We start from the raw sequence: 12,471 nt of genomic DNA on the forward strand, positions 1-12,471 counted from the left end.
TTTATTCTTGCATGAGGAGAGTGGAAAGAGCTATACATTTGTGCTCTCTTTTCTTACAAATTCTGAAAATGTGAACAGTGAAACTTAAATATAAAACATGCTCATGTATTTCTGCTGTAGTCTGCCCATTTTGGTTCAGTATGCCTGGTCCTGATATATGTGACTAGAAATCGTATCTCAGCAGACAACTCTTGATAGCTTTTATACAAGTAACTAATTGGTAAAGACATTGTGGTTCCCTCCTGGATCACAACTGACAGTTGGGTAAATCTGAGAAGACAACTTCTGCCTTTCGGTCAGTTGATGAGATTCCTTGAAACAAATAGCACTGTTGCCAATATATCATGACTATGATGTAAAAATTTGCCCACTCAGCTAATTACTTCAGGTTGGGGTTTTTTTAGCAATACCAGATAATTTCTCTGCAAATGGTTACTGGATGAGTATTTTGTCCCATCATTTTCATTATCTTCCTAAACTGGATTCCTTTTCCTACAGATATCACTGCTGCTGGACCAACTGGCTGCATTCCCCAGAATGTTCCTTATTACTTTTGTAGCATCTGATGTGCTTCCCTGTGTGCTCAAAGACATAAGGTAGATGCCCAAACAGCATAAGAAAACAGGAATTATAAAGACAAGGAAGGTACCAGAGTCAGCCTAAGGGCTGAGGAGGCATCTAGGACACGTGCCATCTCTATCTAAGCTCCTCAGGAGAATGTAAACAGGTTAAAAGTTGTTCTTAGAAGTGCTGAGGTACCTTCAAAAACTTTATAGTTAGTTCTATTTGGAAGACAGTGTTTGTATTTTTCCTATAAGAATGAGAACAAAGGAATATTAATAGCTGCCTGCACATTGTAATGTTTTCTGCATAATGACATTTTACAGGCTTGATATAATTTTCTGCCATGTGCATCAGGCCATTAAATGAGAGGTCTTTAAAATTATCTCACCAGAACAGTTCTTTTTTCCAAACAACACCAAAAGAAGATGAGATCAAAGAATTTCATAAAAGGCGTTTTTCACAGCTTATCTGTCATCAAATGAAGGTATTAGGGAAATGGCCTGAGAAGCTTTTCCTACTTGATACCCCTTTTGAAGTGACTAGAACTACAAAACACACCATTTCTGCAGAGGATTCCAGTTGTGTTTCTCACTTATATGAGAGGAAGGGCACAAGGAGTGTATTACACCAGCTGGCACACTTCTGGGGTCCTTGCTCTTGGGGCTTGCTTGGGCTTTCAGGGGGCAGGCAGGGATCAGGATTGCTGCCCAGGGAGCAGCACACCTTCCCTGAGCTCACTGTGGAGCTCATGGCTCCCAACACTGCAGCTTGGGGCAGACTAAAAGATTTGCACCAACTCCAGAAAAAATCCATCAGAACACATAATAATAATTTAGGGTTAAAGATTTCCCCAAAATTAGAAGTCTTTTTTTCTCAGTTCATTTCTAAGGTTAAATGGTAGGGGATTGAGCTGATGAAATGCATATGCATAGAATTTTTTCAGCATTTTCATTGCATGCCCTTGGCTAATAAATTCCACATATTACAGCATTAAAATTTTAATCCTGATCTGAACTCCATTTGAGCTGAAGAGAATCTCACCACTAAGCCCTGTAGATACTGTGTCAGAACATTAGATATTATATTACAGGTGTCACAGAAAACATTCCCATAGGGATGAGGTATAATATCCATTAGTGACCAAGAAGAACAAAAATGAAAATTGTGATTATTTTTTAAAGTGGGAAGGAACTAAAAAAATGAACTCACATGATAATATTTTAGGATCTTAATGTGAAATTCTGTCTATTCAAGAAACTTAACTGGAGCTAGAATTTTTTGTGACATTCTCAGTGGGTAAAATGACAGCTCTATGGAGAGCAAGCTGACAACTCTCCACCTGCTGTTTCTGTGCTACACTGAATTACTCTAAACTTCATTTTTTTTAAAAAAACAGGATTAATGAAATTTTAAACCATATTTTCTTTTTACTAGACCTAGTATAAGCCTATATACACCAACTAATCCAATGCATAGTAAATGTGGTACAGATAGTAGTCTGTCAGAATTCATTATCTGAAAAAACATTAGGAAAACTATTCAAAGATCAAGTGTTCATAAATTACACAGGAAAAAACTCTGATGTATATATGATTGCTAGTTGCAGAGTCTAATTGCAGCTTTTATTCATAACTTCTCATACTTTCTCATATTCCAACATTTATGGGACAGTTGAAGACCTATACATTTCCAAAGTGATGTTAATGTCAGTGACTTTTACTTGCCACAGTAATGTGGGATTAGAGTCTTTCAGTAATTGAAACAATCAATTAAAGTTTTCTACAAGTATTAGTGCTAAGTTGATAAACAAATGGCACATTTTTTCACTCTCTAGGAGTTTGGGACAGGCTGGTTTCTCTTCATTTTGGACAGTTTTAGGGTATTGCTGAATATGTCTTTGGAAAAATCATTAAATAAAACTTTCTTCTTGAGTTCCAGTCTAGGTAAAATCTAATCATCCCTTGAAGTTTTTTGAAAGAATAGGTGATGCCCACAAGGTCCTGGCTGATGTTTCCTGCTTTGAATTGTTAACTTGTAATTGCCATCATTCTGTGACCTGCTGCTGACACTCAGTAAGTCCCCCACCCCAGTCAGCCAATTTATCTCAATGTACATAACAATAGCCATATTTCCCTTGTTTAATAGTACTATGGGATGAGTGAGGGGCATGAAACACATGTAAAGAATCCCATTCTGTTCCAGTATCCATTGATATTCCACAGGGAGGCAACATAAATCTCCTATGACAAAAGTGACATACCAAGACTACTTTATGACATATAAAGATCTCAGACAAACATCTTGCTTAAAAACCCCCTTTCCAGCAACTCACATTGTAGATGACTAAAGGCTGCAATGCAAGTCTTTACAGTAATGCACAGTAAAGGTTTTGAGAAGCTCTGTACAGATTGTGAAAGCACTGTTTGAAATCCAGTTGCATTCCATTTGTAGCTTTTTCTGGCTCTGCACATGGTATGGTCTGATGGGGTAGAGAGGGTTTTTTAAGAGTTATTTCAATGTCTCAAGAAGGGCCACCTATTTTTGAAACCATTCTCAAGACTCTACAAGTGTTTTTTATCCCACAGACTCTCAGCTAACGTAATATCTGAGGTCTCTATGAACAAAATAGAAATATTTTTTAGTCAGTTTTGTCAAATCAAGAAAAAACAGTAAGCAGTTCTTTGCATAAGAAGCAAAGGTGGAAAGCATGGAAGTGTTTCTCTGAAGGTATTATATAGCTTCCAACACAGCTAGGAATGGATATCTTGAGTAAGGTCAGCATAAGAAGTAATGCAAATGATTTGCAGCAGTGAAAAGAGTTCCCAGTGGTATATTCTGTAAGTGCTGAAATAGGGTGCCAGAGGAGGTCAAGGAGTGCTTATCAGTGGTGATTTTTAAGAGATGATCAGATTAATTTCGGTATCTGATGCAATTTTCTGACCCGTGAGGCAGAATATGTTCAAGGAATACTGTTCACTACTGGCTTTTGCTGCTGGCAAAAGAAGGGAGCAGAGATTTCTGGCAGACTCTACAGCAGTGGAGTGCAGACAAACCCACTTACCCTCCAGCAGACCAGACTAGCAGAGACTCCTGCTTCTAGGTCTTTGTGGGCCAAATGGATTCCACTCAGCAGAGCTGTTCAGGTTCACAGTTTTAGACTCATAGTGCCCAGAGACTGCCTTGCAACATTGAAAAGGTTTTTTCCCCTTGGCTAGGTACAGCTGATGTTGCCTGTCAGCTGTGGGATAAACTAGATGATCTTGCAAGACTTCTTTATCCAGTTTTGTGTGGTTCTCTGACTCTCTCTGGTCTGTGTTTTAACTGTGAGGTAATTCTGTCAAGGGCAAAACAAAAATGGATTTGAAATTAAGTACTATGCAAAGCTGAATAAAAGTGAGCAGTAAGCCATACCTATAATAGTATTCACCAGCTGGAGAGAAATTTGAAATTTCTGCTTGACAAAAAAATCCTCTAATACAAAATCTGAATGTATGCATTTTGTGTTACGTGGAAGATGCAGATATCCCATGTGAAATTTATGATAGCGGTCCCTACATACAGGGCAGTTATTCTAAGAAATGTGGGATTCATAGAAATTGCTCCCTTCTTATTTGGAACTCCATGAAAGCCCTGGTACAAAACAGGAAAAACAACACAATTAGCCATGAGTATAAACACTGAAATCAGAGACAGATAATGTGTTAGTGTCCTGTTGGAGATTGTTACTGTAAACTTCAAAAAGAAATCACATGAACAGGAGGGAGCTTTTTGTTGTTTTCCTTAGTGTTGTACCTGGTTTTTCTCTTGGTTTTATATTTGTCACTCCTGATGCTGGGATTGTGGAAAATGAATCTGCTATCCTGGTTAGTCTTCGGCTCCGGGCGGTGAAGGCTTGCATATAGTTTTGTGTACAGTATGCCTGTGCAATTTCCATCAGAAGCAGGAAATGTTTATTTAAGTTCTAAGGGGTGGGACAGTTGCTGTAGTTTTAGGTAATTTTAAACAAACTCTTTGAGCATCCTGTTTAAATAGCGTTAAGTAATCACACTTTTGTACTAGTTGGAAAAGAATTCCATACATGCATGATATGAATAAAATATCATCTTACAGAGCATACCAAGGTGATATACTTACCTGACTTCTTGTGCAATAAAAGTTGTATCTTTGACTTTTGTTTTGCAACAAGTTTAGTGGCTAAACACATTCTATTATGTAACAGTACTCTACTAGAGTATGAACTATTTTGCATTTAAGTTTAATACATGTTGGAAACATGTATTAGTTTCCTTGATATTTTCAATGGTCTCTGGAGAAATCTAATTCAAATGCAACTTTCTGAAATTGGGAGGAAGAAAGTGTGCTCACACAAAAAACTTAGTTTAGAGAACTAGTGAGGATCAGGAAGAATTTATTCACACCCAGTTGTACGAAAACATAAATGAAGGAAAAAATGGTTGTTGGAGTAGGGTGCTAAGATTTATCAAATGTGCATTTCACTTGAAGAGTCCATGTTCACTGGCTTTCCTGAATGATTTTAAGTATTGTAAGAGATGAACTGGGAGACAAAAAACAGTAGTGAAAAGATTTGTTCTCAGACTTGTGTCATGGATGCCCATCTCAGTTTTGAAACTAGGAGACAGATTGCATGACTTATTTTTGTTTTGTAATATTTCAGTAATGAGGCTATGCTGAACTGCATATTGGGTCCCCCAGCTGGTAGGACTCGTTTGAAAGGGAAAAAAAAAAAGTTTGTATTCTTCAAATTGCAGTGATAATTGCACATGGCCTTATGTCTATCAATGGGTTGTCTTTAGACTGCAATCTAATGTTAATGAGATTTTAATTGGAAAACAAACAAAGGACAGACAGGTTAATGACTGATAACAATTTTTAAAAAGTCTTTTAAGAGCTACACAATGATTATTGTAAACAATACATCAAAGTCTTTCTATGTCTAACTTTCATAAAGGGTTTACGTAGAAGCTTGTTCCTTAACAATGCTATTATTCCACATCTAAACAACTAATAGACTGTATAGTGTCATCTGTTAAATCAAAACTGATTGGCAAGATTTTCTGGTCTTACTAGTAGGAAGGTCTTGGTCATTAATCACACCTCCACAAAAAGGAGCTGGATTGAATCTGTTATGTCCTTAGAATTTACCACTGCTGGTGTTTCTGAAGATCTGCCCTCCTTTTCCCAATTTGAAATGTGTATGTTATTCCAACAGAAACAAAATATAGAACTTCTGTCCAGTGAAACTCATAACATCTAAAACCAGGCAAATATAAACTGGCAGGGAATGCACGTGCTATATGGTCAGATGTTAACAAAAAAAATATATAAATAAAACTAAAAATCAGAAAATGGCTTTGACGAGGGAAATCTATGGCAATAATCAGAATAAAGTGGGAAGTATTAGTAAGGATTTACTGTACAGCTAAAGGGTGTCTATATTGAATGTCAAGAAGGATGAAAAATCAAACTGGGACACAATTAACAGAGTGGAATGAGAGAGGTGGAACAAGTTGTCTAGTTAAGTGACAAGGGTACTTCTCCAGATAGTGACAGGGACAAAGACTAGAAAAGAGGTTGCTTTTGGTGTCCAGTTTTGATGACACAAAGTGTGTAGGAGACTCTCAATTAAGAAAGTTGAGAGGTGAGACTGGAATCATAGAGATATTAACACAGACATTTTGTATTCCGCTATAGTAGTTACATATGGTCAGAAAACACTATGGAAATACAGAGAGAAGTTGAACTTTTTTTGTTTTGACTTCTAGCCTGTTTATTTCATATCCAATTTTCTTTTAAAATCTTTTACCCATGCTCTCTGCTCCGCTTTTCTTTCCATTTGTTATTTTAAGTATTCTCATTCAACCATACCTTTTGAGAAATTCAAGGAAAAGCAGGTATGATTAAAGGCTAAAATAAACATTGTAGAAGAATCTAATTACTTCAGAAAACATATTAACTTACTTTGCAGTACTTTTCTGCTTTATAGGTGCCAAGAGAGGATTAATCTGTAGTCTCTTTGTTTGTGATTTTGCCTTTTATTTGAGTTTATATAATTAAAGAGTTCCCAGGACTGCTTTACATTTATTTTGTTCATCAAAACATGCTTCTCAAATGTTATGAAAACGGAGTCCAAAAATAATGCAGTCCAAACCAAAGCCATTCGGTTTTCTCTTGGAACACAACTGATGATAAATTCATACCTCGTATCTCATTTTTAACTGAGTAAATGCTGTGTTGTCCCTTAATGTATAATTCTTAAAAATGTTCACTTTATAGTCTCCTACTTCAGTGTTTTAATAAATCCTAGTGGCACATACCGCAAGATGCATATAATCAGGAATAATAAAGTTATTTCACTATTACTGTTTGAGGATGAAATCCTCTCTGCATTGAAGTCTCAAATATCTCATTGGGTCTCTCAATGTGTGTGCTTACATTATGACAGAAAGGAAATAGTCAGAGGGTTGGGGACCTATATTTTGGTCATTAACTTTTGATGAAAGATAGGGGAAAAAGTTTGAGTATCAAAAATCAAAATAGTATATCTGTTGTTGAGATTATGGGAATCAGGAGAAAAATGGACTTGCCAATCTCAGCTCATATTCATAAAAGATTTTCTCTTCTTTTGCGTCTTCTTTTCATGTAAATTTGAATCTCAGCTGATCATGTTGTTGTCCTGACCAAAAAAAAAGAAAAAGACCAGAGGCTGCTTTTAAGAAAGTATTTTTCATAGGGACTGAATATATTTCATAAAAAAAGAAGGTGTCTTCTAGTATTGAAATTCTGGCCTGCTGTGCATCTGCATGTTGTGCGTCGTATTGTTTACTCCATGATAGTGGATGAGAATTAGTATTTTTCTTCTCTCAAAATCAAACTCTTTTCCCATACTCACTGTAAACAGAGAACAGAACTTTCAAACTATTTTCTTCCTCTGAATTCTCATTAGAAAACTGAAATGTGTACCCAGGAAAGCTGGAAAAGTGACTCAAAATATCAGTCTGCAGCAGAAAAATGCAATAGCAGAGCAATTTTGATCTCTGAGCTGTTAATTTTGGTTTTAGTAGCTATGGTTTTGATAATGTGGTCAAGTAAGCTGCAGAATCTGCCAGAAATACCCTTTCAAATGGAGAATGGGATGTGCATAAGGAAGGTATGAAAGAGGATTCCAGTCTCCAGCTCTGGAAACAGAGCTACTGCTAAAGCTTTTATTCAGACTGTCTAGTGAGAAAATACTCTGCTAAAGAGTCCAGGTTAAATTTTCAGTTAGCTGAACTGGAGATGTCCTACAAAGGTCTCAACTAAAAGAAAAGAACTTGAATTTTTAACTAAACACAATTTCTGATATTTAAAATCAGCAATTAGGCTTTTAGTGAATATGACAAAAAGCATTAGCTCTGTTTGAATCAAATACAGAGTATTTGAAAATTATACAGTGTATATCCTGATATGTTAGGAAATGGCCCTCATCTATATAATTGTGTAAACCAGCCTTTTACTGGTGTTATCACTCTTGGGAGCAGCAGTTCCCAGCTCAGTAGCAAGTTGAGGATCACCATCTGGGAGTCACAGTTCTAAGCACCATCACTTTGCATCAGCATTGTTTGCTTTATACTTGCAATACAGGTGGAGCAAAATGATACCAATGTTGGGAACGAGAATGGCTTCTAAAGAGAATGGGAATTGCAGCTTCCTCTTCCTGGTTGTGCCCGCTCACATCCAGACTGTTGACTTTGGAAAAGTTAAAGTAGCAGTGTAAGAAAGTTCAATTTCAGCAAGTGTTGGGAGAAGTTAGTTAGCCAGGTGTTAGTAATGCTCTCCTCAGCTTGCAATCCAAATGGGTTTTGTACTTGAAACACTGAACTGAATCCATGTGAGATAATCTTAGGCAATGGGCTTCAAAGAGACACTTGTACCAAAACTGCTCTTCAGAGATAGTCTGTAGTGTGGTGATGAGGAGCCCAGCAAAGGACAATGCCTGCATCTTCTTCTTAGGGATGTCCTGTCATCTTACACCACATTCTGGTACAAATATAGCTATGTTTTTGAGTGACTTCATGACAGAACTGACTGCATTGGTGTTATCCTTCAGCACTAGCTTCTGAAATTTCCCAAATCTTCATTTGTGAAGACTGGCCATGATGAGCTTCTGAAATCCTAAGACCATCTAACAACTATCAGATTTTCTTTTAAAAGCAAGGCTGTAATTCTTGTCGGTTCCAGAGAGAATCAGGCAGACAGCACAAGGACCCATATTTTTGCTTGAAAGAAGCAAAGAGGGTGGTACTTAAGGCCTACACTAATGTCAGAAGATCTGGACTATGATCTTGAATATTTCATATCAGCAGAACCGAGCACTGCAAAAGAACAAGACATGGCTTTGAAGCCATGCTCTTTTGAGTATGATACAGCCAGAAGCTTCAATGGTATTCTTCAGTAGGTTTTCCTTCCTAGAGAATGGTAAGAAAAATGTTGGAAAATGTAACCTAAGTCATAAGCAATGTTTTACCAAGAACACCACTCTACCTGGCATTCTGAATTGGATCCAGTCTAGCAGTTTCCATGTTCCCAACATACAGGGGGAAAGGTGCAAAGTTTTTTTCTGCATCCTCTTTCTGTAATCAGCAAAAAGTCAGACAAACATTTCTAGCCTTCTCCAGGAAACATCCCTGATAAGTATAACATTTAGGCATTTAATGAGCAGGATTAATGCACATGCTTAAGTTTAAGGATATTTTTAAGAGCTGTGCTCTGAATCTGAATCGTAGGGTAGATGATTAAAAACAAATTACAAACATTTATGGATTTCTGAATTCACATATATAAACTATGTAATCTGAAGTCTTGGATTCACTTGTGAGAGGTTAATTAACTTTGACCTTGTGTTGTTTTTCCTTGCCTAAAACAATGTCACATCTTGTCTCCTTTTCTTCAACCCCACACACCAAACACCATGAACTACAGCCAAACTGCACTGTGACATCAAAGTTGCAGAGGGGCTCCCTTTGGTGAAGTCCCATGCTTACACACCTGCGACCAGAGAACAAAATGTTTGTGTCACATCACATGGGAATTGTCTCCACCTCTAACTAAACTCATGTGCATATAGATGTAGATAATTAACAGTAAGGAAATAAAAAATGTGAAGTAGGCTTCAAACCACGGGTAAATAGGCAAAGAGTTGATGATTTAGGGCTGTTAGTACAGGTTAGGGAAAAATATGAAAATTTAAAAGAAAACTTAAAAAAACTAGAATCTAAATTATGTCAAATGAGTGTGTGTCATCTCTTTGCTTATGTCTTCACCTGCATTGCCAGTTTAGATAGTAAATGGTTCAAGCACACGTTTGGTTTGATTGCTATTCTCAAGTAAAGTTCATTTCTAGAACTCTTCCATGGAAATAAGTTGGAAGGCTTGAACTTGGAAGTGATAAGCATCAGAAGAAAATAAAAAGAACCTGATATGTACTTTATTAACGTAATTCTATTTCATTGTTTTGTGAGAGTTTGAGGCAATTCAAAAAAACATAAGTGTTTGAGTTTGACAGCACTGGTTTCTGTAACTTAACATTTCTAAACGATTTTTACACAATTTGAGAAAGATGCTCTGCAGACATAGTAGCTGGTAAGAGAGAAGTGAAGAAATAAGAAGACTGTCAGTACTCGACAGAATTTATTTTATCTTTTCATAGTTATGGCTAAATTATAAAAGAAACAGCATCATTTATGTATCTCTGCTATTAAATAAAATTGATTATAATTCCATATGTATTTGTTGATGTGTGGAGTTTTGTGTGTGGGTTGCTTATTGCTACATTTTGATTGCCGTTCTCTCACTTTGAGACTCCTGTCTCATATTCTTTAGGTTTGGGGGATTTTGGTCGTCACCTTTTCCTTTTTTGGAATTCTAGCGTTTGTTTTTTTTATTTCTTGACGTAAATGTTCTAGTCACCTAAAGTGTAGCTTCAAGCAGTCCTTTGTGCGACTAAGAGAAATTAGCTAAATAGCACTGTTTAATTAATTTCAGGACCGCCTCTTTTTCGTCATGGAATATGTAAATGGAGGAGACCTAATGTTTCAAATCCAGCGCTCACGCAAATTTGATGAACCTCGATCCCGCTTTTATGCTGCAGAGGTCACATCAGCACTCATGTTTCTTCACCAACATGGAGTCATCTACAGGTACTTTTTTTGATCAAAAATAAAGTATTCTTGAGGCATTGGGCTGGTTTTGGCTGAAATCCTCAGTCTCTTAGCAACCAGATTTAGATTAGTTGTTTGTTCCAATTTGCTTACACAGAACTTTTTTTTGGCTGTTTATCATTGAGAATGTTAACATTTGAATAGCCTCTGCAGCAGTCGCCAGCTGTGTGTGCCAGTTTTGTATTATAGTCCAAATAAAGTGGGTTTGAAAAAGCTTGGCACAGTGTGACCCAGAGGTGACCTTTCTGCAGATCGGTGCAATCTCTTCACTTTCCTCTCTGTGCCATAGATTTCCTCTCAGTTTCTAACTCCCTGCCACTTCCTGAGTTTGTTTGTCCTAGTTGTCTCCACTCTGATACAATCGGGATGGTCGTTTGCAATGCTTTACTTATGCCCCTTCCTCTTGACTGTTTGGGTGAAGGCTTAGTCACCAGCAGGAAGTGCCTCTTTGGAGACAATTTTGATTTGCTTGCAAGTGCCCTGCATCTATTTGAACCTCCTCCCCGGTCCCAGTCTCTAATCTTCAACACCCATGCACACACACAGACAAAAAGTGCATATTGTTGTGCTGTGATGAAGGATGCATTTAGGGATAGGCTTTATTATTAAAAGTAAGGATTCACTTTGAAAAATTTCACCCTGATGTTGATGTGTTTATTAAGTCCTTTATCTTGTCATTTCATGCTTCCTCTCTTTCTTTATTTGTTTTTAGCAGCCTATCATTGCTTGAGATAAATTTGGGCTTTCACAAGCAGTATGCTTGTGATACAAGTTGTCCTGTCTAATAAAAACTTTGAGTTCTGTGGGTCTGACCACTGTTATTTTCTTGATATTCTCACCCTCTTTCAGGTTATCAGTTTTGATTTGAGGTAGTCATCTCAGGGACAGGCAGTTTCAGATTTCTTGAGCAGAAACATCAAGATGAGGATGTAGAATTTGTCACATCCCTGGATTCATATTAGGGCAGATCTTAAGAGTATTAAAAATTGAGAGAAGGGAATTTTTAGTGTTTAGTAACCAGGACTGAGTGGTAAGTTCTATCGTAGGCCACTGCCTTTCCCACATACTGGGATTCAAAGGGAAATTTCTCAAAGAAGGGGTGTCCTTTCCAGAGACATAGCAAGCAGTAGGACATCACAATTTCTAAGGAAGATAAATCTCTGTGAAAGTGGTCTTTTCATCAAAAATCCAATTTTCTTTATAAAATTTCTATTGCTAGCTGCATCTCTTAATCTCCATTTTTTGTTAACACTGGTATGATATTTGCATACTGGGTTGTACTTTTGGCCCTACCACTTGACATGGGTTTGTTTTCAAGTGCTGAAGATCCAACACATTTCTTACCTTTCCTGCCCATATCAAATTTCCTATTCATTGTCTGCATTTATTTCCAAAGCTAGGTATTTGTACATTTAGGTAATAGAATGTGGCAACCTCAGATTTTGTAAGTATCCATCACAAGAGAAACAGACAAGCTTGGCACTGTAGAAAGTGAAGGATTTTGAAGATTTGTTTCCATAAAATACTTGAGCTATTTTCTCCTTCCTGGAAACTGGAGGTAGTCACTTTGTAATTAGCAGACAGTTTAATGATTTCTGTGAACCAGCAAGAAAGGACTGGTATAAAATTACCTCTCCCTTCTTTATATGTGTGCATTCATTCACCCCCATCCCTCCAGCTCCCATCCTTT

At 37.1% G+C, this 12,471-nt stretch overlaps 1 protein-coding gene and 1 long non-coding RNA gene across 3 annotated transcripts in view; one reads left to right on the forward strand and one right to left on the reverse strand.

Moving 5' to 3' along the window:
* PRKCE (protein kinase C epsilon) overlaps positions 1-12,471 on the forward strand; it is a 287,720-nt gene that overhangs the window by 220,011 nt on the left and 55,238 nt on the right. For both annotated transcript variants that reach the window (XM_064648402.1, XM_064648403.1), the window contains exon 11: positions 10,606-10,760. In XM_064648402.1, coding sequence (XP_064504472.1) covers positions 10,606-10,760 — 155 coding nt within the window. The remainder of the gene's footprint in view (positions 1-10,605; positions 10,761-12,471) is intronic.
* LOC135411156 (uncharacterized) lies at positions 7,324-9,542 on the reverse strand. The gene is made up of 3 exons (XR_010429013.1): positions 9,459-9,542; positions 9,106-9,194; positions 7,324-7,473 (listed from the first exon to the last, which is right to left on the reverse strand). It is a non-coding gene; the product is annotated as an uncharacterized LOC135411156 (long non-coding RNA).

This window comes from Pseudopipra pipra, chromosome 3, assembly GCF_036250125.1.
Source record: "Pseudopipra pipra isolate bDixPip1 chromosome 3, bDixPip1.hap1, whole genome shotgun sequence".
In the NCBI taxonomy this organism is placed as follows: Eukaryota; Metazoa; Chordata; class Aves; order Passeriformes; family Pipridae; genus Pseudopipra; species Pseudopipra pipra.